General features: G+C 47.8%; 1 protein-coding gene across 1 annotated transcript; it reads left to right on the top strand.

Annotated features, from left to right (window-relative positions):
• Positions 1-534: 534 nt before the first annotated feature.
• Positions 535-27,454, top strand: LOC133954645 (integrin alpha-11-like). Its single transcript, XM_062389069.1, has 30 exons — positions 535-682; positions 6,168-6,279; positions 10,840-10,949; positions 11,615-11,706; positions 11,920-12,034; positions 13,183-13,310; positions 13,492-13,640; positions 13,715-13,859; positions 14,036-14,201; positions 14,412-14,482; positions 16,308-16,452; positions 16,770-16,918; positions 17,337-17,480; positions 17,571-17,774; positions 17,849-17,979; positions 18,265-18,431; positions 20,234-20,373; positions 20,460-20,570; positions 20,791-20,876; positions 21,759-21,963; positions 22,056-22,154; positions 23,038-23,114; positions 23,465-23,548; positions 23,696-23,795; positions 24,000-24,113; positions 24,632-24,712; positions 24,814-24,924; positions 25,101-25,196; positions 25,726-25,839; positions 26,051-27,454. The coding sequence occupies exons 1-30, from the start codon at positions 634-636 to the stop codon at positions 26,129-26,131; spliced, it is 3,576 nt and encodes a 1,191-aa protein (XP_062245053.1). The 5' UTR covers positions 535-633; the 3' UTR covers positions 26,132-27,454.
• The last annotated feature ends 140 nt before the right edge of the window (positions 27,455-27,594 follow it).

The raw sequence follows: 27,594 nt of genomic DNA on the forward strand, positions 1-27,594 counted from the left end.
GAAAACTTCCCCGATGGCACAAAAAGGAGCTCGAATCATCACAACATGCACGGGAAACTAACTTCTACACAAAAAGTAACACAACTTGCTGACGTGATTGAGTGTAAATATTTGAGGAGCTGATCAGGGACCAGCTCCTGAAACTTCATGGGTCCATAGATTGTTCTTTTACATCATCTACATTCATATATGTTGGTAAGAGTAAAAAATGAAGCCACACTGCGTCACAACGTGTTTATAGACTGGAGACCTGTTACTGCCCAGGAACCTTCTCCTCAGGATTAATGGACAGATGTTCACATCTGGTCTTCAGTGCCACAGACACAAATGGAGGCATTTCCTGTTTGTGCACCGACTGAGACATTAAAGCTCCTGTTTTCCAGAGAGAAGGTAAAGTTAAAAGCTGAGTGTGTGTGTGTGTGTGTGTGTGTGAGAGAGGCAGGAGGAGGTGTGTTTGAGGTGCTCCTCCCCCCTCTCTCTCTCTCTCTCTCTCTCTCTCTCTCTCTCTCTCTCTCTCTCTCTCTCTCTCTCTCTCCTTCACACATCTGAGCAGCAGGTTTCAGAATCAAACCTCCAACAACAACAACACACTCACCCTCTCTGCTCCACTGCCTCCTCTCCACACACTGACTCATGGATCATCACGTCCTCCTGCTGCTGTGGACCTGCAGCCTCCTGCCAGGTGAGTGAGCTCCATCCAACCAGAGATCACAGAGCAGAGGATGAGTGTTCATGTCTGACACACAGGTGGTGCACGCTGCTCCTGATGGACTCACTTCTTCATGTGAGTTTAATGTGTGTCAATCAGAGGTTCCACCTGATGGACCTGCAGGGATCCAAATCAAAATGTGCTGAGTCGTGGATATCTCTGTCAGAGAAGATTGATTCTTGAACCTCAGGCTGCAGAATACAACACAGCTTTAAACACACAAACTCCTCAGTTATGTTGGACTCTTTTCAAATGGTGTGAATATTGTTTTGTTGATGTGCTCTGTTACACTCCCTCTCTCTGGTGGAGGGTTGAGAGGAGGCTGCACTTTGTTGAGATCTCTGGGTCAAACTGATATGTGATCAGATTGATTGACAGGTTGGATTGTGTTGAGTTGACAGCTTCACTAACAAGCCTTGGTTTGCAGACAGTGATGAGTCTGACCTCTGACATGTGGCTCTGCTCAAAGCAAACCTCAGGATTTATGAGTCTTCCAGTCTTTGTAGGAGGAGTTTATGGTCTTTGTAGGAGAAGTTTACAGTCTTTGTAGGAGGAGTTTCCAGTCTTTGTAGGAGGAGTTTACAGTCTTTGTAGGAGGAGTTTATGGTCTTTGTAGGAGAAGTTTACAGTCTTTGTAGGAGGAGTTTCCAGTCTTTGTAGGAGGAGTTTACAGTCTTTGTAGGAGGAGTTTCCGGTCTTTGTAGGAGGAGTTTCCAGTCTTTGTAGGAGGAGTTTACAGTCTTTGTAGGAGGAGTTTACAGTCTTTGTAAGAGGAGTTTCCATTCTTTGTAGGAGGAGTTTATAGTCTTTGTAGGAGGAGTTTACAGTCTTTGTAGGAGGAGTTTACAGTCTTTGTAGGAGGAGTTTCCAGTCTTTGTAGGAGGAGTTTACAGTCTTTGTAGGAGGAGTTTCCGGTCTTTGTAGGAGGAGTTTCCAGTCTTTGTAGGAGGAGTGTATAGTCTTTGTAGGAGGAGTTTACAGTCTTTGTAGGAGGAGTTTACAGTCTTTGTAAGAGGAGTTTCCAGTCTTTGTAGGAGGAGTTTACAGTCTTTGTAGGAGGAGTTTACAGTATTTGTAGGAGGAGTTTACACTCTTTGTAGGAGGAGTTTACAGAACTCCTACCCAAGTCTTTGTCCCGACGCTGGAGGAGTCGGTGTCGCCTGCAGAGCGGTGACGTGTGAGTGCTCGACTGAAAGCAGCTGGAGGAGATGAAGAGAAGCTTCAGAGTCACACAGGAGGAAGTTCACAAGTGATGTTCAGGCCACAGGGTTCAGTGTAGCTGTCAGTGTGATCTCTGTTTGAGCAGCAGGGGGCAGTAGAACCTCACATGCTTCTCATCGCTGATGACGACACTGATGACGAGTGTTCGGCCCAAGTGGAGCTCGAGCTGAGTATTGGTTCAACATCGGGTCGAGAACCAGGTTTCAGAGGAAAGTGGATCTTCTGACACGTAGAAACATGGTCAATGATTCCAACATGGAGAAGATGAATCCTCTGGGGAGCAGGAGTGAACACACTCACAATCTGTGAGTTCATCACTTCCATGTTCTCTCCAGGTGTGAATCTGATTTCACAGTTTGACAAAGACCTGAGGACCGTGAGGTAAAGGTCACCAGGGGTCAGCACTCGAAATCTTTGGAATGAAATGTTTGGTGGATTGTTTCTTGGTGAACAGATGAACCGACCGACACCTCCCTCCTCCCAGTGGACGATCTCAGATCAGTTTCCTGTTTCCCTCCCAGTGGATTGTGTGTCTGTACATGGAGGCTGGAGTGTTGTGATCCCGCCGGCCTCTGAATTGAATCTGGGTGGAGTTTGGTGTGAGGGCTGGAGGTTGGGCCTGCCGGGCGGTGAGCTCCCGCTCCGAGGGGATGAGGGTGAAATGGTTTCTACAGCACGTTGTGGCTTTTAGGCCGATCGTTAAACCCACACAGCCTCTCATCAGTCACCATGTTGTTGTTGTTGCTTGTCAGTTTGTGGTCAGTAACGCCACACAGGAAGGTGTCAGTTACCCCCCCACCTGCTCCCTGCACCCCGTCCGGTTCTGGTTTTCACTCTTTGAGCTGATTTAACCTCCTTCACGTCCCTGACAGGTGGAGTTAAACACATCTGGAAGGAGGTGGTCCCAGTAAAGTCTCTTTAGAAGGATTTGTGGAGACTTCATTACACAGTGTACTCTCTACGTTAACTCTCTGTTATTACAAAACAAACCGTACAGACATGTCCCTCTGCCGTCCTGCTGCAGACGTCTGGTCCCAGCAGCACTTCCCAGTAACCACACAAACGGGGGGAGGCTTGATGTTATTTGTAATGAAGCAGCAGCTCGGCCTCAGGGACAGAACATTCTGTAAAACTTGTCTGAAGCTGGAGAAAACTTTTATATAACTGAAGAAATGAAACGACTCCTTGATCCTTTCAGCCAGTGGAGTAACACTGTGTACGTCTATCATTGATCAGTGGAATCATAAATAAGCTTTAATAAACTTTTACGTCACTGAAACAAGTTGGAATTCAAAGCGACCTCTGTCACTGGATATTTACACCACAGCACTCGTGATACTCTGATAAACAACTGAGTGTGAATCTTTACAATAAATGGAGCCTGGCTGATGTCCATGCTGAAGTTAAGATTGTGGACAAAGGGTTTAAGAAATCTTCAGAACTGAATCTACGTGTCTACGTGTGTGGAGTGGGGGGGGGGGGAGTTCACTGGCTGTGTGGCTTCACTGCATCAGGCTGCAGTGAAGCCGAGCCAGCCCAGCCGTCGGCCCGCCTGATGCAGGACCTGACACGGACGCCGTTTGGCTGCTTCACAAGAGCTCGTTCACCAAATCAATCCCATCTTTGACTGGATTCTTTCCTGCGGCTGCATCTGATTTGAAAACTGGAGATTTTGCAAAAACAGCACAGACTTAGTTTCTCTTGAAACAGAAATATTCTCTGTGTGCCACAGTAGCTGCAGCCGGATACAACCTGTTTACGTTTATGAAAATATCTCCAATAATCACCTTGGTATGAACACATACATGTAGAAGAACCCACAACCTGCTTGGCTGTAGAAAGTGTTTGAAATGTGGATCATCTGCACAGAGCGTCCAGCGACTTTCAGACTTGGATATGGATCTTTCATCTCTTCTCTGCCAAGTCTCATTTTGTCTTTCGCCAACTGCTCCGATAAATCGAGTCGGTCTTTGGCTCGGATCAGACACGAGTGAATTCCTCTGCGCTGGGAGGAAACACACGACTTTCAGTCAGAGGAGAAGGTTCCATTATTAATCTCTCTTCTCGTGTCTGATGTTTGAACTCATCATGAGCAAACAAACCCAAACAGCTCATTCTCACAACTGGAGGAGACAAACCGGAGCTCACAGGAAAAACTTCAGCTCACAGGCAACAACCCTGAGGTCAAAGATCATGGTGGGGTCAAAGGTCAGACATCGGGAGGGGGTGGTACTGACTGAGGCTGGACAACCTTTGGTTTATGCTAAAATCATGAGATGAGATGATATAAATAAAGATTTCAATAGATCTCGACAGTTTGGTTCCTGAAGTAAAATCTCATTCATTTTCTAAATAGAGATTTTGATTATCAGCCATAATATTTGAACCATCCAAGTCGACTGACCTCTGTGACCACGGACTGTGACACAATGTTGTATTCTAATGTAGAAGACACAAGTCTGAATGACCTGTTGTAGGAAAAGTACTACACTACCCACAATCCTCAGTGGCTCTGTCTGACTGGTGCAGCTCCCTGTGACCGAGCGATGACGTCATCAGGACCATGTGGCTGATAACACAACATTACACTTCTACTTCACTTTATGAAACACTAGATAATAACATACAAGATACAAACTACATGACATTACAACACTATATCAACAAGGTTGAATTCAAAAGGAAGCAGCTGGAAGTCGATGGAAAGGATCTTTCACAATGCATTATGGGATGTTCAGTTCCTTCACTCTCTAATAATCATATGAATACTCTTTGACCGTTGACTTTTTTCTGCTTTTGCTTTGGATCAAATGTCTCAAGGTCACAATTCATCTCTGGTCGACCTGGTCCCAGGATTAGAACTCTTTCTATCAGCGATCATGGTCAGATCCACTTGGATTAGATTCATAAGAGGAAAGAAGATAAAGTTAAACTGAGGTTTACCTTGTACTACTGGAAGATGCATTCATCTGCAGATATGGAAACTGTGTCACTTCATACGCTGAGTGTGAATTCATCATCTCTGAAATGAGAGAAGCCTCTATTCCTCTGGAGTGGGACCCTGACACTTCTGATGATCTAGAAACAACACAAACAATGTGTAAAATAACAGCTGAGTTCAGATCCACCTCCTGAACACATGCAACAGATTATAATCTCAGAGACTTGTATGTTTCTGTGTTATATAAACTCTCCTCAGCTGCTCACACTGTGTCTGGAACCTGGCCTGAGCTGAATATTTGGAAGGTCACTGGATCTCTGAGCACAAAACCATGAGGAAGGAAAAGTGAAGAACCCACTCCTTCTATCAAAGTCTGGTTTTCAACTCCAGGCTTTGAGTAGCAAACACACAGTGATGATCCGATAGAGGAAGAATGTCCTGGACCCTCCTCAGCTGTGATCGATCATTCTTATCCTCGTTCCTTTGAAAGACGCATATTAAACTCAACCTGCTTCTGTTGAAGACATGAGTCATTTCTTCCCTTTCCACTTTCCTGTCGTGGAAAATAAAGTTGTACATTTTGGAGTGACGTCACTTTTATTATCTCAGTTTTTGTCGGGTGGCCAGGCCTCCAACCCCCCCCCCCCCCCCCCTCCTGTCCTCTGAGCCCCTGATGAACAGTTTCACTGAAAACTAGAGGCTGCAGAGACGGAGGGTGGGGGGGGGGGGGCTGTCAATCAAGGTGAAAGTTAGACTAAATGGTGATATTGATTTGAAGTCATGTCACACAGCCCCCCTGGTTCTACTGACTTTATTACATCAGTTATTGTGGTTTCATTCGTTGTGTGTTCTGGATTTTGACTCTTTGTTGGTTTGGATGTTTCTGGGTTCTTTTACGTCAGAAGATGTTTACGACATTTGTTCCTTCACATACGAGTGGAAGAACTAAGTATCAGGAGTTTAATATGTTCAGTCTTTTTCTGTGGGGAAGTGGAAAAGAACCTCAGGCCAGATGTGCTCGAAGGGAAAGTTTGAGTCCGGGAAATCTCTGAGTGACAAACTGAAGTTTACTTTAGCAGGTCGGCCATTTTCCTTCAGCTTTCTGTGTCCAGATCTTCAGTGAGAGACTTTGTACCTTTTGGAAATCCTCTAATGAAGAGACTCTATGTTGTGTAGGTTATTCAATCTAGAGCTGCTGGAAATCCAGAGACCGTTAAACTGGACAAAGATATGAAATGAACCAAAGTGCTGTGGGGAATGTGGAGTGTGGAAATAACCGTCTTCTCTCCGTTTCAGATATTCAGCTCTGTTTCAACTTTGACTCCAAGAACTTCAAGATCTTCTCTGGTTCTAAAGAAACCCAGTTTGGATACAGAGTCCAGCAGCATGAGGCCGGAGGACACCAGTGGTGAGCATCTCAGAACCAGTCTGTGTGGGTCAGGTCATCTGTACACAAACCAGTCCCTGCTGGTTTATTAACGTCCATAGAAACAGATGCATTGAATCTAACAACCTCTCATGACACTGTGACGTGTGTCCATCATTCATCAGCTCACTAACTAGTTTTAAATAACTACTTCTCTATTTGTAACAGTATCATGCTAACTACAGTTAGCTAGCTAACTAGTTAAAACAACTGAAACATTCTGCATCTCGCTATCGAGCTAACTAGATTCTAGATCGGTCTTCCTCCAACCAGAAGGTCGGCAGTTCGATTCCCAGTCTTGCCGAAGTGTCCTTGTGTAATTTTGGAAGCAGATCTCCGTAGCAAGGTCCAGCTGTCAATCATAACTTCTCTTTATATCAAATAACTGATTCAAACCAAACTGATCAGAAACACTTGAACAAACATCAGTGAGATGAGGACGACCTGAAAAAAAAGAAACATCTGGGACAAACATTTATTTTACATATTCATGGATGTGTCAGTTTGGTCCATGTCCCATCTGGTAACATGGAGGAGGTGTATGACCCACGCTGCAGCCGGCCCCCAGGGGGCGCTGGAGATGACTGAGCTGTATAATAAATGACGCTCTCTTCTATCCTAATGAGACGTCCCTGACAGCCTCAGTTGGTTCTATGAGTGCGTTTAGATGATGTCAGAAGCTACAGATAGTTTCTCTGTCTTGAAAAGAAAGGACCTGCTGAACGTCTGGATTCATGAGACTCTGTGGTCTTCACCAGCAGAGTCTCATGTTCTGGTGAAGAGAGCTGAAGGTTTGTGGAATGTTCTGAGGGAAGGTTGACGTGTCGGAGCCGTGACTCACGACACGTTCCCCTGACGTGATCAGAGAAACACGTCTGTGCAGCAGCAGCGTTTGATTGATGGTCCTTTTCTGCTGTAGATCAGGATTTCATAACGTGGATCTGATCCTATGTCCTCTTGGTCTCTCATGCAGACTCATACGCTCCTCTCCTCTTTCATGTCCATCTCATGAAATACCAGCAGATACTTTTACTATATTACTATTTCATTATATTATTATGAATGTGCTGCTGGAAGATGAGAGAAAGTTAGAGAGGATACAATATGAGATGAAGTCAGATTCTATAAAACTCCCATTAGAGAAAGATAAACACATGAAAGTGTAACGTGGGCTTCACTCAGTGTCTCATTGAAGAGTCTCTGATCTGCTCAGCCTCAGTGAAGTTGGACTGATTCATGGAACAGTCACTTATATATTCTATAAAACACTTGGCTGTCTTCGAACCTCTTCCTGTGTCGTCCTCTGCGTCTGTCTGCGGCTGCAGGTGAGATTCCCTCTTTCATCAGATCTGGAACCTTCAGCCGGGATGAATTCCTCACGAGTACAAAATCTCTGCGGCTTTGAAGTTTCAGGTAAATAAGTGGAAAGTATTTGCGTTTGTCTCGCGATTGGGTTCTCCTGCCCCCCCGAGGCTCAGCTGGATCTGGAAACTATGTGCTGCGGTCTGTTACCCCCCCCCCCCCCCCTCTGTCTGGGAAGCCCATCACTCCGCTGTGCGTGTTGTTTTAAGGGGGGGGGGGGGGGGTGTTTTTCCACGCTGCCTGGTGACATTTAGGTTTCAGGTGTTTGGCTGATGTAGATATCCAGACCCACTACGGGGGAATGATCCTCTACTGCCGCTCGGTTCAGGTTCACCATCTCAGTGCACAGCAACATGATTTATACCAGTGAACCTCAGGCCCATGTGACCTCTGACCCTTGACCTGCCATTTGAACCAGGAACCAATTCTCCACCAATTTTGTGTGGATCATCAGGGCCTCACGTTTATTTACATCGTCTGAGTCTCATTGAGACAATAAATAAACCGTCGAGGAGGTCGACCTCCATGTTTGTGTGTTTGTCTGGACGAGGACGCTGTTAGAGGTCAAACCCGATGACCTTTGTGGACCTCAGTCAAACCTGAGGTCAAACCTCCGGTGATACGTGTTGATGGAGCCGGCCTCCACTGTGTGAGCTGTGTGTGTGTGTGTGTGTGTGTGTGTGTGTGTGTGTGAGAGTGTGTGTGTGTGTGTGTGTGTGTGTGTGTGTGTGTGTGTGTGTGTGTGTGTGTGTGTGTGTGTGTGTGTGTGTGTGTGTGTGTGTGTGTGTGTGTGTGTGTGTGTGAGTGTGTGTGTGTGTGTGTGTGTCTGTGTGTGAGTGTGTGTGTGTGTGTGTGTGTGTGTGTGTGTGTGTGTGTGTGTGTGTGTGTGTCCTCCAGGACGTCAGAACCAGGATGTTTTTCCCTCAAACACAGAAACTAATGAAGAAGAATCTCCTCTTCTTCCCGTCACTGCTGAGTGATACAGATCTAGGGCTGCTGAAAGGCATTATGGGAAGAGCGGGAAATTAGTAGTTAAGTGACAAACAGCCCATTAAAGTGGAGGCAGGTATATTTGTGAGGTTTTACAGGAACCACCTGTTGAGGAGCTGAGCAGCGTGGTGCCCTCAGAGGAGCTGCCGGCTGTGGGATGTGGTTTGATGTGGTTTGATGTGGTTTGATGTGGACGGGGGGACGCATTAGCAGGTTGAGGGTTAGCGCTGAGCCTGTCCTCTGGTGTGTGACTCAGGCCTGTTCCCAGAACCGCTGCCGTCCAGGCCACATGAGGTGTGTGTTCACTCTGGTGTGTGTCTCCCAGCTGCTGGCTGTGCGACACCGGAGCACCGGACGGTTCAGTGTGGTCGCTGCTCGCTGCTCCAGCTGCTGAGCTCTGAGAGCGACAGCTCAATCAGGAGAGACTTGGTTTTTACTTTAACGAGTTTATTATTACAGTGCACAGAGAATGCGAATATTTATAGTCTTTGGCATTTTAGACCCCTGTGTGATGTCATCAGGATTAGAAGGGGGTGGAGCAGAACGTCTTACAGGAACACCCCCCCGGGGTCTAGACACTGGTGGTGGTTCATTGGTCAATCGTTTGTTTAGATGGTCCATATACGAGCATTGTCTTATTGGACTTCCTAAGTGTGACGTCCTCTGTCCTTAACCCTCACAAGAGGAAGGAAAAACTACCAAAAACCCTTCTTGAGGGAAAAACGTAGAAACCTCAGGAAGAGCCGCATGCGAGGGATCCCTCTTCCAGGATGGACAGGAGTGCAGTGGATGCCACGAGTAACAGTCTGTTGTCGGCAGTCAGCTGCCACCTTAGTCAGTGATAGGTTGTCATCGGGATCCGGAAGAGGTGATGAATGTTCTTCTCAGGACTGGAGGAGATTGGGGTGGAGGAGGGGTTGTGCGAGTCACTGCATTGACACTGAGGAAGAGAAGAGAAGGGATTTTTAAAGTTTGACAGCTGCTGTGTGACTGGCTGAAGGAACCAGCGCGGGCCTGATTAGATGATTGGGAACCACTACGATCACCTGACGCATACAGGTTAAGCCCTCCCATGGGCATTCCCGATATTTAGGACCGCCCGCAGTCAGCTGATCTGAATGGGTTTTAAGTCTTCCTTACTGAACTTACGCTGAGCTCCATCTCAACTGAACATCTGTCGTTTGATGGATCAGAGAAAAGAACAAACTGAACCTGCAGCGACCGTCTGGGACCCAGAGCCACTGAGAGACCTGATCTGCAGCTTTGACCTCAGCTGGTTGCACCTCTGTTCTGTCTCAGCTGCTCTGAAGCACTCTTATAATATCCCACCATGCATTGTGATGAGTAGCATTCAAACATCACCTGTGTATAAACATGGACGTGGACTCCAGGAGGCGCTGTGGGAGCACGAGTATGAAACTCTGACCCATCGTACATTCTGGAGACGTGATCAGATTATAAGTCCACTTATAAACCAGCAGTGATATTAGTGGTCACGTGACATCATTTTCCTTAAGAACATTCAATTATTAAATGAAACAAGTTAAAGTTAATTATGCTCAGATACCATAAAACAGCAGAGACGCAGAACTGGGTGATGAGTAGTTTTAACAAAGTGACATCACTGTGCATGAGACCACGTCAAGATATATCAACTGGGTTCATCTCCAAACTTCCATTTCCAAATATCATCCCAGAGCGGAGACACCACGCACCAGTTTGGTAAAGTGTCACCAGTTTAACTGCTCTACACATAAAGCTGTGAGGTGATGGATGCTCTGACTCATCAGACCATCTCCACTCAACATGGAATATGAAGTAAAATACCTGATTCAGATTTATTGATGAAGCTAAACCTTGATAAGATTCAATGTTTAACTTTGGCCGATGGGACAATGTTAGAAAACCTTTTGGGACTGAAGAGGAGGAGAATGTTCTTTATCCCATTTGGAGTCTGGAGGTGTTACTGTTAAAGTGTTAGAAGAGTAAAAACACACAAGTACAAGGGTGTGTGTGTGTGTCTGTGTGTGTGTGTGTGTGTGTGTGTGTGTGTGTGTGTGTGTCTGTGTGTGTGTCTGTGTGTGTTTGTGTGTGTGTCTGTGTGTGTGTGTGTGTGTCTGTGTGTGTGTCTGTGTGTGTGTGTGTGTGTGTGTGTCTGTGTGTGTGTGTGTGTGTGTGTGTGTGTTCCAGGCTGCTGGTGGGAGCTCCCTCTGAATCCACTGGGAGGCAGCAGACTGGGGACGTGTGGAGATGTCCTCTGGACACCAGCAGCTCAGTGAACTGCAGCCGACTGCAGCTGGGTGAGCTTCCCCCGAGTCTCCACAGTCCAATCAGCAGCTCCTCCATTTAAACACTTAGAGTAGAGAGTACTACTACCTCACCTGAGACTGAAGTGTGAAGCAGTGATACTCAGGATACTCAAGTACAAACACATCATTACAGTGTTGAAGTAAATGTACTCAGGTACTTTCCACCACTGCCTGTTAGAGTTTCTTCAGAGGCTGCCGCTCCGTCTTCTTCTTCTTCTTCTTTGTCATTGTTTCTTTTGTCTGATTCTACTCATCTTCTTCATCTTCTTCATCTTCTTCCTCTTCTTCATCTTCTTCATCTTCCTCATCTTCCTCATCTTCTTCAACTTCTTTTCCTCCTTCTTTGTGGTTGTCTTCTTCATCATCGTCTTTTCTTTGTTGTCTTCTTTTTTCTTTTCTGTCTTCTTCTTCTACTTCCTCCTTTTCCTCCTTTGTTGTTGTCTACCTTTTCATTGTTGCTTTCTTCTTTCTCGTCTTCTTCTTCTTCTCCTTCATCTTCTTTTAATGTTCTTTATTCACACAGACTTTGGTAAACACACAAAACTCAAGTACACAGTTTGCAGCGTTGCCCACTGAGGCTCTGGTTTCTCAAACTGGGAGTCTATCAGCAGGTTTCAAACCGTCCTCAGGGATGAACTGTGTTTATTTGTCTCCAGGGAAACTTTCTCTGGACAACGTGTCTGAGAGGAAGGACAAGATGAGGCTGGGCATGACGCTGACCTCCAACCCCCGAGACAGCAGCTTCGTGGTGCGTCCCACGACAGAGACACGTCCTCCAGCTCCATTTCTAACCACATCACTCAGTGCAGCTCCAACCTCCACCAGACCCAACACATGTTTCATTCAACCATTTGATTCAGATCAACATGATTATTGGTTCAAATTGTTGTTTAAAATGAATCTGTGTTGGATTTGTTTTGTGTTGTGTGTATTTGACTGGTGTGTGTCTGTGTGTCCTCAGACCTGTGGACCGCTCTGGTCTCATGAATGTGGAAGTTCTCTGTACAGCACTGGGATCTGCTCCAGAGTCGGTCGCAACTTCAGACTGTCCCACACCATCACCCCCGCCCTGCAGAGTGAGACATCCATCACTCATCCATCACCCATCCATCACTCATCCATCCATCACCCATCCATCACTCATCCATCCATCACCCATCCATCACTTATCAATCCATCCATCCATCCATCCATCCATCCATCATCCATCATCCATCATCCATCATCCATCATCCATCATCCATCATCCATCACTCACTCATCACTCATCCATCACTCACTCATCACTCATCCATCCATCACCCATCACCCATCCATCATCCATCCTCCATCCTCCATCCTCCATCATCCATCATCCATCATCACTCATCACTCATCCATCACTCACTCATCACTCATCACTCATCACTCATCACTCATCACTCATCACTCATCACTCATCCATCCATCACTCATCCATCACTCATCTATCCTCTAACATCTATCACTCATCCATCATCACTCATCACTCATCCATCATTCACTCATCACTCATCACTCATCCATCACTCACTCATCACTCATCACTCATCTATCCTCTAACATCTATCACTCATCACTCATCACTCATCACTCATCACTCATCCATCCATCCATCCATCCATCATCCATCACTCACTCATCCATCATCCATCATCCATCATCCATCATCCATCATCCATCATCCATCATCCATCATCCATCATCCATCACTCATCCATTACTCATCACTCATCCATCATCCATCATCCATCATCCATCATCCATCATCCATCATCCATCATCCATCATCCATCCTCCATCATCCATCATCCATCCTCCATCACTCATCCATCACTCATCCATCACTCATCCATCCATCCATCATCCATCATCCATCATCCATCCTCTATCATCCATCACTCATCCATCACTCATCCATCACTCATCACTCATCACTCATCATCCATCACTCATCATCCATCACTCATCCATCCTCCACCATCCATCACTCATCCATCATCCATCCCTCATCACTCATCTATCCTCTAACATCTATCACTCATCCATCATCACTCATCCATCATCACTCATCACTCATCACTCATCTATCACTCATCCATCATCCATCCATCATCACTCATCCATCATCACTCATCACTCATCTATCACTCATCCATCATCCATCCCTCATCACTCATCCATCTGGTTTTCTCTGTGTCTTCAGGGTGTGAGACGTTCATGGACATCGTGATTGTTCTGGATGGTTCTAACTCCATCTACCCGTGGTACGAGGTGCAGGACTTCCTCATCAACATCCTTCACAAGTTCTACATCGGCTCAGGTCAGACGCAGGTCGGTTCATCTCCAGAGAAAACACATTCAACACATTCAACCCTGAAGAGATCAATATATTAAACAGGTCAAACGCTGGTTTGTACTTTTCTTCTGTTTGTTGTTGATTTAGCTTTTATTGAATTAAGGATAATGATAACTGTTATAACCGGGTGGAGACTGAGCAGCGTTCCCTCTGCAGGTCGGTGTGGTTCAGTACGGCTCCGCAGTGGTCCATGAGTTCAGTCTGGGGGAGTACCAGACGGTGGAGGAGGTGGTGGAGGCCGCCAGAAGCATCGACCAGCGGGGCGGAGAGGAGACCAGGACGGCGCTGGGCATTAACGTGGCGAGGTTCGACTCCCATCCTTCTGTAAGGATCAGTCAGTGTCCTGCCGGGTTCCTCACACACCTTCATGTCTCTGCAGGTCAGAGGCGTTCAAACGTGGCGGCCGGCCCGGCGCTCAGAAGGTGATGATCGTGATCACAGACGGTGAATCTCATGACAGTCCTCATCTGGTTCAGGCCGTCGGCGACAGTGAGAGAGACAACATCACCATGTACGCCATCGCTGTGAGTCCATCGTTAACCTCTGTGACCTCAGGACTTCCTGTCTGGTGCTGGGTCCTACAGTTTAACCCCTGACCCCTCAGTCTTCACTCCTTCCATCCTTTCTACTGATATAAAAACCTTTGTGGTTCTCTGGAGGTAGAGGATTTGAACCCTCTCTCACTGAGCGTCTCCTGCAGGTTCTGGGTTATTACAACCGTCGGGGAATCAACCCTGAAGCCTTTCTGAAGGAAATCAAGTTCATCGCCAGCGACCCGGACGAGAAGCACTTCTTCAACGTGACGGACGAGTCGGCGCTGAAAGACATCGTGGACGCTCTGGGAGAAAGGATCTTCACTCTGGAAGGTCGGCTGACGTTAACACAAGTTAAACATGTTTCTTCATCGTGTCTGAAGCTAATTCACAGAAGAATGTTTAGTATTAATACAGGTCTACTGCAGCCGGTAGATTCTCAGTGTGATCAACATTACAGGATGTGATTGATGAAAACACACAAACAGATCTGGAATCAGCCTGTTGTGATGGTGTGCAGCTGATCCTCTGTGTGCTTCACAGGAACCAGCAGTCAGGGTCGGGGGTTCGGTCTCCAGATGGCTCAGGCTGGTTTCTCCTCTCATCTCGTTAGAGTGAGTCAGGTTCACGGTCACATTCTTGTACAGCTGCTGTGATTTCAGCCTCCAGATGTTTCAGAGATTCTGTTTGTGTCTGTAAATGTCTGAAAGTCCGACTTTCTGAATGAGAAACTTCTCTCTGGACTCTTCAGTTTGGACTTTTACGTCATTTGCCTCGGTTTAATTTGATTTCCACGTCCGAGGTCAAGGATGATTATAACTTTCCTGAATTCACTTCTGGAAAACATACCTGAGCTTCTTCTACTTGTAAAATTCAGGGACTTGGCAGATATGATATAATAAATTTGATTTGATTTGGGAACAGAACGTCACAGAGGCACTGTATTCGAATGGAACCTGATTCCAACAGAAACTCAGCAGACGAAAGAGGAAATTCTCAAATATTCTTGTAGGTCTCATCCTCAGTCGTCAGATTAAATATTTCTGTGGTTTCTTGTCCAGGAGAAAGTTGCATCAGACTGAAGTCCAAAGGGTTTGATGGAAACTTTCTTTGAGTAACACGTAGCAGATGGTTTTCCTGAAGGTGGAGCTGCCAACAAAACGCTCTCACACACACATCAACACATGAGGGAAGCAGGAGACCTGAACACACACGTGCACCTGAGCTCATTCACAACTATTTACTGCAACGTGTCTCCTGGTCCTGAGTTTGAGGATTAAGGGTAAGAATCACTCTGATGTGGAAACCATCATCCTCTCCTCACGCAGGATTAAAGAAGTGCATGTGCAGATCCAGAGTCAGTCCATGTGCTGCTCAGATGCTGCACATGGCCCTGAGAGACCAGCACTCAGCGTTTCAATAACTCTAATATCTGGAGTTTACAATCTCCAGAGTCCATCTTCCAGCTCCACTGGCTGTAAACAAGAGTCGAGAGATTCCAGAGCCACTGATCCTGTCCTCCTGCCATTGACACGATGTCTGAGCAGAGACAACAGGTCTGCAGCACCAAGGACACGCCGGGTTGCTCCTGACGTGTTCCTGACGTGTTCCTGAAGATCAGTGAAGAGCCCTCCTCCATCTGACTGCAGCTACAGTTCCCACTGGTCTCCAGACGTCTGATAGGTCTCCTCAGGTTAATTCTGAAGAAGACACAGTTCTTCTCAGCTTCACTTTACTGACGCTGAGAACTATGTGGTGGGAACTGAGGATTTGGGATCTGAGCTGTAACTCAAGCTGCATGATGGGATTTCCAGGTGACGAGGTTCAGACTGCAGGAGTGAGTCAATCCAGCAAACTCTCATGTTCCTCCTGCTGTTTCTCCCCCGTGGTTCCCTGGCTGGAGTCGGTCGTGCACATCCTCAGACATTAACACTACGCTGGACCATACGTGCAGTGTGGAGGTTGATAGAGGATGTGGTCCACCCGGCTTGTGAAGGAGGCTGTGTTATCGGCCTCATAGACTGTGAAGGCAGAAACTTTAACGTGACCAGCACCAGAAGCTCGTCCCACCCTGTTCTGTTGCCTCGCTGAAGAACTTCATTCAAACACAGTGAGAACGTTTTAATGCTACTTGGTTTAATGGGTTAAGTGTCATCAGCTGATCTCTTGACTTTAAGTATGATACTATTGGACGTTACCTATCGTGGGATGTGGGAGGATCCACCTGCTGGAGCCTTCCCTTCTCAGTTGCAATAGGATGAAGCTGCCACCTCCTCCAGTGAGGCCATGTTTGTTATTCACAGAATCTGGGAGTTTTAAAAGGTGTGAGTTCTGTGGTGCGCCCTCTAGTGGAACACTCCATGTGTGGTACATAGAAGTATGTGAGCTTGATGCATCTAGCTGTCTAGTGAATACGTGATCTCCACATCTTCCCTTCAGGACGGCGTTCTGCTCGGGGCGGTCGGCGCCTACGACTGGACCGGTGCCGTGCTGAAAGAAACGAAACACGGGAAAGTTGTTCCTCCGAAATCCTCGTACCGGGAGGAGTTTCCAGAGGAGCTGAAGAACCACGGAGCCTATCTGGGTACAACTACTGAGCTTCACTCACCTCTGGTGTTTCTACTCTACTGATTTAAACTGAAGAGTTCTCAGTTGAACTCCCTGCTGCTGCCCCCTAGAGGCTGCAGGGCTCCATACACACATCAGCACACCATGGTCAAATCCACACAGATGTTAAAGTCACGAAGGTTCATCCACCTCAGAGCATGAATGTCAGAGATGTTACTGTGAGGCTCACATTGGTCTCATGGTGGCGCCATCACACCATGAACATTCTGAACACCTGTTGAGATGATGGTGTGTAACGTGTGTTGCTTCCTGTCGGTCCGGTCCTGGCTCCAGGTTACTCAGTGGGGTCACTGGTTTCGGCTCGGGGCTCCCAGCTCTACGTGTCCGGAGCGCCAAGGTTCAACCACACCGGCAAGGTCATCATCTTCACGCTGAAGAACACGGGAAACCTGACCATCCTGCATGGCCTGCTGGGAGAGCAGGTCTCTCTCACACACACACACACACACACACACATAATATATGTACAAACGTGTAGCAGACTGACGCAAGATAGCATGATGAGTATCGTAATATGCAAATAGAGACATGTGTCGTCATATGTGGAACACGTCCCCATCTCCATGATGATTCCAGCTGTTCCCCTGGCTACAGGCTCCCAGTAAAACCAGGCCCATCCATCATCTGTAGTAGAGATCTGATCAGAAACACTTGAACAAACGTCAGTGAGATAAAACCTGAAATGACAGAAGCCATCGTCTTTAGTGTGGTCCATGTCCCATCTGCTAACATGGAGGAGGTGGGGTTATGACCTATACTGCAGCCAGCCACCAGGGGGCATTTAAGACGCTCTGGCTCCACCTCTGTGTGGTGTTCTCACCAGTGTTGTGTTCTCCTCAGATCGGGTCGTACTTCGGCAGCGAGTTGTTATCGATGGACGTAGATGCAGACGGACACACTGATGTCCTCCTGGTGGCAGCTCCCATGTACTACAGCCAGGGTTGGGAGAAAGGGAAGGTGTACATCTACTCTGTTACACCTCAGGTACAGACACTCAGCCTTTACTCTGATTGGCCGCCTGCTGTGTCAGTCACATGACAACACAGAGAATTAACCTAAACCTCCCCCCTGCAGACATCATTTGTCCTGAAGGGGGCGCTGGAGATAGCTGACTGCTCTCAGAACTCCCGTCTGGGTTCGGCGTTGGCCCAGATACCTGACATGAACGGAGACGGATTTAAGGAGCTGGTGGTCGGCGCTCCACTGGAGGACGACCACCAGGGGGCAGTCTACGTGTTCTACGGCCAGGACAAAAGCCTCCAGCGGCAGCACAGACAGGTAACAGACGATGAGCCGGGTCAGACAGATGAAGGGATTTGTGTCTGTAGCGTGACCTGTGTGCGTCTCTGCAGCGTCTCTCTGCAGCCGGACTCTCTGCCGGGCTGAGGTACTTCGGACAGAGTCTCCACGGGGTTCTGGACGTGAACGCAGACGGACTGGTCGACCTCGCGGTGGGAGCACTGGGAGCGGCCGTCATAATCTGGTCAGACCATCACACGATCTAGCATCTTGGCTTTATAATAACGTCAGTTTATAATATCTCAACATTCATGTTCCCCAGAGGATCAGTGGTGAACATTCAGCTCCTGGTCACTTCCAGTCTGTGTGAGATCTTCTTGTGGAGTGAACCTTTGTCAGCAGCATTATTTTCTTTGTTTCTCAAACCAAGCTAATCGTAACCCAAGAGTCTAAACCTGAAAACATCTTGGTTCATCCTCAGGAGAGGATCATTAACTCAAACTCCCCCCCCCCCCCCCCCCCCCTCCAGGTCTCGTGGTGTGATCAGGATTCAGGCCAAACTGACCTTTGAACCCGAGAAGGTGAACATCTTTAACAAGGACTGTCGTCGAGGAGGGAAGGAGGTGACCTGCATGTCTGTGAAGGTCTGTCTGAGTCTGGAGCCCCGGACCCAGACCAGCACCAGGACTGATGTCGGTGGGTGGATCTGAGATTCTCTTTTTAATGCAACTAAATGTTAATTTCACTTTATTTATCAAAAACATCTTCGTACGGAACAAGAAGCTCGAGAAGCATTCAGAGAATAAGCAGCTTCCCAGTCTTGTGTTCGGGGGACTGGTTCTCTCACAGTGGGTTTTAGATCTATATAAAAATCTAGATCTAATGAATGTAGATAATAATGAGAATGTGAGATGAATGAACTAAACCTAACACGTCCTCATAAACTGCCGACGTGCCTCTGAGCAGCGTCTGGTGCGAGCGGTTCCACCTGGTCTGGACATCAGCTGTGTGGACGTTTGTGAGGACAGCTTCAGAACCATCCAGATGTTTGTCAGTGTCGTGTCTCTCTCTGTAACCAGCTGCAGATGTGCTGCATGGAAACCTCACTACCATGCTAACAGCAGCCAGCTAACTGTGTCCCTGCTCCTCCTCCATCACTTCATACCGTCCTCCTCCTCACCCCCCCCACAGTCATCTGGATTGGATTACACACACACATTCACACACACAGACACACACACACACGGTGACAAGCTGCATGGCATCAAACAAACATGCTTCAGGCTTTCAGGAGCTGGAATCTTTGTCTGTGAGATTTGCTCCAGTTCGCTCGTCACTGTTCAGTCGAGGCATCGGGGACGTGAACCGGACTGAACCGGACTGAACCAGACTGAACCGGACGTGAACTGGACTGACCCGGGCTGAACCGGACTAAACCGGAATGAACCGGACTGAACCAGACTGAACCGGACTGAATCGAGCTGAACCAGACTGAACTGGACTGAACCGGGCTGAGCCAGACTGAACCGGACTAAACCGGAATGAACCGGACTGAACCAGACTGAACCGGGCTGAATCGAGCTGAACCAGACTGAACTGGACTGAACAGGGCTGAGCCAGACTGAACCGGACTTAACCGGCCTGAACCGGACTAAACCGGACAGAACCGGAGTAACCAGGACTGAACTGGACTTAACCGGACTGAACCAGACTGAACCAGGCTGAACCTGACGTGACCCGGACTGAACCGGACTGAACCGGACTGACCCGGGCTGAACCGGACGTGAACCGGACTGAACCGGGCTGAACCGGACTAAACCGGAATGAACCGGACTGAACCGGACTGAACCAGACTGAACCGGACTGAACACAACAGAATGAGAAGATAAGTTATGTTAGAAAGGTGAACCGCTTCCTCCTTTGGGAGAGTTTGTGGCTAAAGAGCAAATAGTTAATGAATCAGTCGAATTACCCGTCGTCCTCTCCTCTGATCTCCAGCTGATGTGACACTGGGAACACTGGTAGTTGTTTTCATCAGCAACTCTTCTGTCAGGGAAAGTGTTCTGAGAAGCTCCCAAAGAATCTGAGGAACAACGATTCTGCTGAGAGAGAAACTTCCTCCTGAACAAATGAACAGGAATTCAGAACGTTCTCGTGGACGGAACACGGACCTGAAACATCTCAGTGATTCATCAATGTATCATCTCATCAAGGATCTGGACTGGATGTGAGATGGGAACCAACTCTGGGTCAAACCATTTGTGTGGCCTGGTTCCCCAGGTCCCTCAAACACCTCCATGAACATCACCTGAAGGACATGGTCCCTGTTCACAGCTTCAGAGGAGCTGGACACAGCATTGGGTTGCCTCCTTTAACTCCTCTTCCTCCTCTTCCCCCTCCTCTTCCTCCTCCTCTTCCTCCTCCTCCTCCTCCTCTTCCTCCTCTTCCTCCTCTTCCTCCTCTTCCTCCTCCTCCTCCTCCCCTTCCTCCTCTCCCAGCTGTTTGGTTCAGCCTGGTCTTGGACGAGAGACGATTTCCTTCTCGAGTCGTTCTGGACGAATCGGACCGACCGCAGCCCAGGAGCCTCGTTCTCCAGAGCGGAGGTCAGAGCTGCCAACGCCTCGGCTTCTCCGTCCAGGTCAGAGTCACACACACACAGACACACACACACAGACACACACACACACACACACTCTCACACACACTCACTGTTCCTCTGCACAGGAAACAGCAGATTACGGTCGTCCCATTGCGGTGGTCCTGGAGACGGGGATGCAGAACCCAGACGAGGGGCCGGTGCTGGATCCTGATTGGCCGAGCGTCCTGAGGGCCGAGGTCTGTCCCTGTGATGTCAGAGTCTCCGGATTTGTTAGCAGTCACGATTTAGCTCGGACATTAGCATTAGCCTGTTTCCGTCAGAATTCGAATTCGTTCCCTGGTTGTGTTAAAATGTGGTTCAGACGTTCATGCTCCCTTCAGGATGAACCGTAGGGAGTCTAGCGCCACCATCAGGTTGTTGTGTGAGACACGTGATGATCCTCGTCTCTTCCTGTAGCTTCCTTTCTGGAACGGCTGTGAGCTGGAGGACACCTGCGTCCCAGACCTGGTGCTGCACAGCCACACTGACCTGCTGGACGCTCAGTGAGGGACACACACACACAGACACACACACAGACACACACACAGCCACACTGACCTGCTGGACGCTCAGTGAGGGACACACACACACAGACACACACACAGACACACACACAGCCACACTGACCTGCTGGACGCTCAGTGAGGGACACACACACACAGACACACACACAGACACACACACAGCCACACTGACCTGCTGGACGCTCAGTGAGGGACACACACACACAGACACACACACAGACACACACACAGCCACACTGACCTGCTGGACGCTCAGTGAGGGACACACACACACAGACACACACACAGACACACACACAGCCACACTGACCTGCTGGACGCTCAGTGAGGGACACACACACACAGACACACACACAGACACACACACAGCCACACTGACCTGCTGGACGCTCAGTGAGGGACACACACACAGACACACACAGAGACACACACACAGTCACACTGACCTGCTGGACGCTCAGTGAGGGACACACACACAGACACACACACAGAGACACACACACAGCCACACTGACCTGCTGGACGCTCAGTGAGGGACACACACACAGACACACACAGTCACACACACAGTCACACTGACCTGCTGGACGCTCAGTGAGGGACACACACACAGACACACACACAGACAGACACACAGTCACACTGACCTGCTGGACGCTCAGTGAGGGACACACACACACAGACACACACAGAGACACACACACAGCCACACTGACCTGCTGGACGCTCAGTGAGGGACACACACTCCCGGAGACACACACACACACACACACACACACACACACACACACACACACACACACACACACACACACACACACACACACACACAGCCTAACTCTTCCTGTGTCTCACCTGAAGGCAGTTCTGCAGCTCCAGGGAACGAGCAGCGTGGTCCCTCTGTGGCCTCCAGGGGGCGACAGCGGGGTCGGTGTTCGTGGTGGAGTCTGTGCGGAGGAGGATGCTGGTGTTCGCTCGATTGGAGAACCAGGGAGAGAACGCATACGGAGCCTCCATCCACATCTCCACCTCCTCCAACCTGCTCTTCTCCAGCCTCATCGTCAAGGTCTCCTTCTGCACTTTTCTCCATCAGTGAATTTCTGCTCCTCTGGGACGTGAACAAGCTGCAGATGAATCATGTTCATAACTCGCCCACAGGACCAATCAGACATTCAGATTGAGTGCCACACGGAGGACAGCCTGGCCAATCAGAGGTTCTGTAACGTCAGCGCTCCGTTCATGAAATCCATGTCCCAGGTAGGTGTTGGGTTCTAAGCCCCTCGACGACCAGAACACAACCATCACTGATAAACTGCTGATGTGTCTGATTCTGTTTGTGTTCCTCAATCCTCTGCTGGATGTTAACGCTTCATCCATCCTTCAGTGGAGCTCAGACCCCCCCCCCCCCCCCCCCACGTCTCCTCATGAAACCACAACACTTTCTGACTCTCAATGTTAAAGAAAGAGATCAGAACAGAATCCTTCCCTTTGTCCAGAATCACACCAGAATGTCTCTAGTTCTATCTTGTCCCATGTCTCCTGTGATGGTTTGTCCCCTTGGACACGTCCACCAGATGAGAACAATAATGTTGAAGTAGAACAAAGTCTCCAAAGTGAAATCACAACAACACCAACTGTATTTGTTTTACTTTGTTTCTATGATAAAAATACAAACTCAAAGTGATTCTTGTCTGCACTTATAAGCTGGAGGCTCATGTTGACTGTCAGAGGACTCGATGGATAGAAAAGTCATTTCACAGATGTGACAGATTAAAACTGTTGTTTTTCAGTCAAACTAATGATAGTGATTAAAGAGCAGGAGTATGTTTCCACTGAACTCCTTCATTAGCTTAATGAGCGTCCCTGTAAACATGATCACGCCCCCCCCCCCCCCCCCCGCACCGGGAGGCCCCTGAGGGCCCGTGTCCCTGATGCCTCTCTGAACCAGGCCCAGTTTATTGGTGCAGTCCGCGGTGAGGCTTCCTGTTAACGAGGCCTCGGCTGCTGGACGAGCGGAGACGAAGGGAAACACGAGGCCGAGCCTGTAACAAACATGGTGGAGGTCATGTGATGACCCCGTCAGGTCAAACCTCATTAGAAGGTGACGAGAGGTCACTCCATCTCCCTCTCATCCCTCCAGGTGTCTTTCCATCTGGAGTTCCAGCTCAGCCGCTCCGTCTTCCTGGACCATGTGAGGGTCGTGATGGAGACCACCAGGTGGGGCCACATCCACACCACTTCCTCTTTTCAAACTAAAACTCCACTAACACGCCTGACCACACAGATCACATGACGTCACATACACTGGTCCTGTGCGTGTCAGTTTGAACATGTTAACAAACGTCTGGGCTCCTCCACATGTTAGAAGGATTCATTAACAAACCCTCAGTTTGAGTTTGGTTGGTGAGGTTAGGGCTGAAGGGACCAATGAGGGATCAGCTGGGGTTTGGTCTGTAGTTTGGTCTGTAGTTTGGTCTGTAGTTTGGTCTGTAGTTTGGTCTGTAGTGAACGTGAGTAAAGACTCAAACTACTTATACCTAATTTGTCATGTGTTTGTGTTTTGTCAGTGATGGTCAGGAGGGAAATCCAGACGACAACACCAACCACATCTTCCTGCCTCTGAAATACCAGACGGATCTGCTCTTCACCAGGTCACATGTTGTTTCAGCTGCTGGCTCAAACTGATATGAAATCAAAATTCAAAATTCCCTTCAGAGATGTTTAAAGCTGCGGGACCCGGGGGGGGGCCTCGTTTCTTTCACATGTTAAACTTTGAAATCTCCTTTGATCTCTGACAGAGACCCTAACCCTCCTCGGTTTGAAATCAAATCCTCTTCCTCCTCTTCATCCTGGGATCAGCCGGACGGCAGCTCCTCCACCTTCAACCTCACTTACTACGTGAGTCACACAGGGAAGGTGAACTTTATAAATCCAACACAACCGTGAGCCGGCGGTGTGAAGTGGTGGGAGAATAATCTGAGAGGAATCGTACATATTGAAAATAGCAGTTGTCCAAGAATAGAGCCTTGAGGAACACCGGGGAGTTTCTATTGGAGAGCTCACGTGGTGGATGTAAGCAGTTTATTATTCCTCTGCTCTCAGATCCAGAACCTGGGAATCTTCTCCGTGAACAACGTCCTGTTCAGGGCGGAGATCTGGGCTGTGACCCTGAAGAGCAACCAGCTGGTGAACATCACCGACTACAGCATCAACCAGGTAACAGCCAACCTGCAGGTCAGGTGTACAGGGAGGAGATCTGAGGTCACTGTTCACACCTGGGTCTTAATCTGCTGCTGGACCACGTCAGTCTGGACCACGAGTCACATGGAGAAGCTCTGACACTAAGACTTTATAACAAGCGGTTATTGTTGAGAAACACAAACCATCATGTTTTCCTGATCTGTGCCTGAAAACTAAACATAATAATAATAATTAGAAAATGTCAGTAGGTCTAAAGATCTGTTTCTGACACATCCCCCCCCCCCACACACACACACACTCGCTCTGACCTCCTCCTTACACGTCATCAAACACGTGTAAAGTCCATGTATCTGCTGTGAAGTTGAAAAATGAAACAGCATCTACAGACGTGTGTAATGTTGCTGTGACCCAGAACATCAAGTCGCCCCATGGATGAGAGAAGATCACACTGTGTAGCTGCTGGTGGAAACCATCACACACCTTGAGCAGTTTTCTCTTGTGAATAAATATCACTGTGGTCTGGCCCCCTGCAGGTTCCAGGCTGTCACTGCACGCTGCCTCAGCTCAGGAACAACCAGGTCACAGCCGAGGACCTGTCTCCACTGTCACAGCTGGTAGGACGCGAGTTCGAGTCCCGGAAACCGACTCTGTTAAAGAAGCTTGTATTTCAACTGTGTGTGTGTGTGTGTGTGTGTGTGTGTGTGTGTGTGTGTAGAACCACAGTAACAGTGTGAACATGGTGGTCCAGTGTGGACTGAACCTGCCGACCTCCAGGGAGGTGAAGGTGACCCTCACAGGACGTCTCCAGCTTCCTGCTCTTCTCGCTGTGAGTCCACATGAAAACTCTCAACAGCTCACAGACCAATCTGTGAGTCGTTGTGTATATATATAAATATATATACACGTACAAAAGTATTAAAAGAATCTGGATAGTGCAGGTTTTACAGTCGTTTGGTCATTGACAGTATTTTTATCACCATTACAACCACTTGTCCTCCTCAGGTGAGCTTCAGGTCTCTGGAGCTGCTGACGTCTGCGTCGGTCCAGCTGGAGGCGTCCAGTCCCATGTTCCTCCAGGAGGACAGACCTGTGAGACAGGTACACGTCCCTGATGTCCGGCTCTTACTTCAAGTGTGTGATGAAGTTGATACTGCTCAGGTCAGACCAGAGGAAGCTTCTGACCGATCAGACAGTGACACCTGCTGGAGACAAACCCCCACTGCGCTTTGTGTTCACTGATGTGTCTCAGGTTTCATTTCAAAATAAATCACACACTAACAAACCAGTGATAGCTGGTCCACTTCATAGCGGCAGCTCCGCTGCCCCCTGCGGTCAGAGACCAGTATTACAGCCTGGTGAGCTTCATCACTGGAGAATTCATCTCCTTCACGTTTTCATCCTGGACGTTTGAAAGTTTGCTTGTTAGCAGAGTTCCACCAGAGCGACTCAACCCACCTCCATGAGATGATGCAGAACTGTAAAAGAAACAATTTAGTTTCTCTCTTCAACATTTTAAGATTTAATTTCCCTTGATTTATCAGAGAACAACCTGTTGAGAGGACGTGTGTGAGTTGGTGCAGTTTGATGAAATGAGTTCTGATGAGTTCAAGTTCTCTGACGTGTGTAGATTCTCCTGGAGCTGAGGAAGGAGGACGACTCCACCGTCCCTGTCTGGATCATCCTGGGGAGCTCACTGGGAGGCCTGCTGCTGCTGGCCCTACTGGTCCTGGCCCTGTGGAAGGTGTGTACACCCCCCCCCCCCACCCCCTACACACACACGATACTCACATGACCTTAAAATCAAGCAGGACGTGAAACCCAGTAAAATCTCCTCTCATCCATAAAAACAAGAAAAACAGAAAAATGTTTAATTCTATGAAATAACAAACTTGTAATGAAGTTTTAAAGTTTAAACTTTATAAGGTTAAAGTGTCTCTGGGGTTTTTCCTCAGCTCGGATTCTTCGACAGGCGGCGGCGACAGGAGGAGGAGGAGCAGCCGGTGGCCAATGGGAAGGCAGCAGAGGAGCTGTGAAGTGTGGGCGATGCAGCGTCCGGTCGATCCTCGTTCACTCAGAGAAGATGTGGATGAAACAATCGATCACCTGAACGCATCACGAGCCTCCACCTGTCACTCAGGGACCCTGATGCCCCCCATAGTTGTAAAAAATGAATCAGCCAATCAGCTGCGGCGGTTGATGTGGAGGAAGGAGTCGAGGTTAACTTGAGAGTTCAGTGGCCCTGACGCACAGCTCCACAGTTTGTGTGTTTGTTGTCGTGTGTGTTTTGTCTGTCGGGGCCGTAGTGTCGTGATGAGACGTTTGTGTGAGGATAGAATTATTTAAATTGAAATTTAAAACACAAATGATGTGAATCAGATTTTATTTACTTATTGCTCGTCAATCAATGAGACTTTTCACCCGTTCATCAGGAATTTGTAGATTAACAGATAAGTTTCAGTAGATAACCACAAAGTGGAGCTGCTGCTCTGTGGAGTTTCTCCTCTTCTGGACGAAGGTCTGGAACAATGTGAGAAACTCTGAATGTGACGAGAACGTTTCCTGAGGAGACACTTTGGTTCTTTTTAACAAAACTGAACAAGATGCTGCACATTGCTCATTTCAACACAGACAGACTGAACGTCTCATATTCACCATCTCACCCGACTCAGACTGAAGTTATCACTTTATTATAAACGCCCATAATAACCTAAACTCAGTGTGTCTCTGTCTCGTCTCTGATTGGCTGAGTCGAGCTGCTGCTAACGTCTGCTCAGCTCGATTCTCTGAAAACTTCAGATCCAGACGACGACAACTAAAATCCTTCATCTGCTAAAAAACAACAAGATCTAAAAAGAGTCAAGTTAAAGTGAGACTTCAAACTGGATAAAGTCACTTGACTCTCAGACACAAAGAGGATGTGACGCCACCAACAGGCCACTACATGAAACTTCACCTTGATGACATATCTGAAGGTTTGAAAATATAAACTACAGATAAAGGTCTGAAGACTTGAATGAGACTGAACCTTTAAACACAGGGAAACAGAATAAACTCAAATGAATAAATAAATTCATATGAATAAGAGTCAAACGTTTACTGATCTACCTACGACAGCTGAGTGTTTTTAACCTTCTTTAATACTAATGGAAAACGTAGTTCATGTTACGATCACGTATTGTATATTATTTCAAACTTTATAGCTGATGCACTTTTCTTGTATAAAGTGAGACTTGAAGTCTTTGTAAATAACCTGTGTTTGACTCATGAGATGAAGGATAGTGGCATTAGTGTTGGACTCGTTCATGTGTTTCACATACGTTCCATCTGTTTATCATCTGTTAAATAAAGAGATAAATGTTGAAGGTTGTGAGTTCTGTTGTGGTTCATACGTTAGAGATTTGTGTTGCAGTGATAACAATTCATTCAGCTTCTCAAGATAACTTCTGTTTGTCTGTGTCACACGTTTGAGAACTCAGATGTTTTTGCCCTTTGACCT

Source organism: Platichthys flesus, chromosome 6 (genome assembly GCF_949316205.1).
Source record: "Platichthys flesus chromosome 6, fPlaFle2.1, whole genome shotgun sequence".
Lineage (NCBI taxonomy): Eukaryota > Metazoa > Chordata > Actinopteri > Pleuronectiformes > Pleuronectidae > Platichthys > Platichthys flesus.

What these genes read in the sequence shown, in the direction of transcription:
- LOC133954645 (XM_062389069.1), top strand. Translation starts at nt 634, where the DNA reads ATGGATCATCACGTCCTCCTGCTGCTGTGGACCTGCAGCCTCCTGCCA. An exon ending in GAACCACGGAGCCTATCTGG is followed by an intron (nt 16,453 to 16,769) that starts GTACAACTACTG and finishes TCCTGGCTCCAG; the next exon opens with GTTACTCAGTGGGGTCACTG. An exon ending in CGAGCGTCCTGAGGGCCGAG is followed by an intron (nt 20,571 to 20,790) that starts GTCTGTCCCTGT and finishes CTCTTCCTGTAG; the next exon opens with CTTCCTTTCTGGAACGGCTG.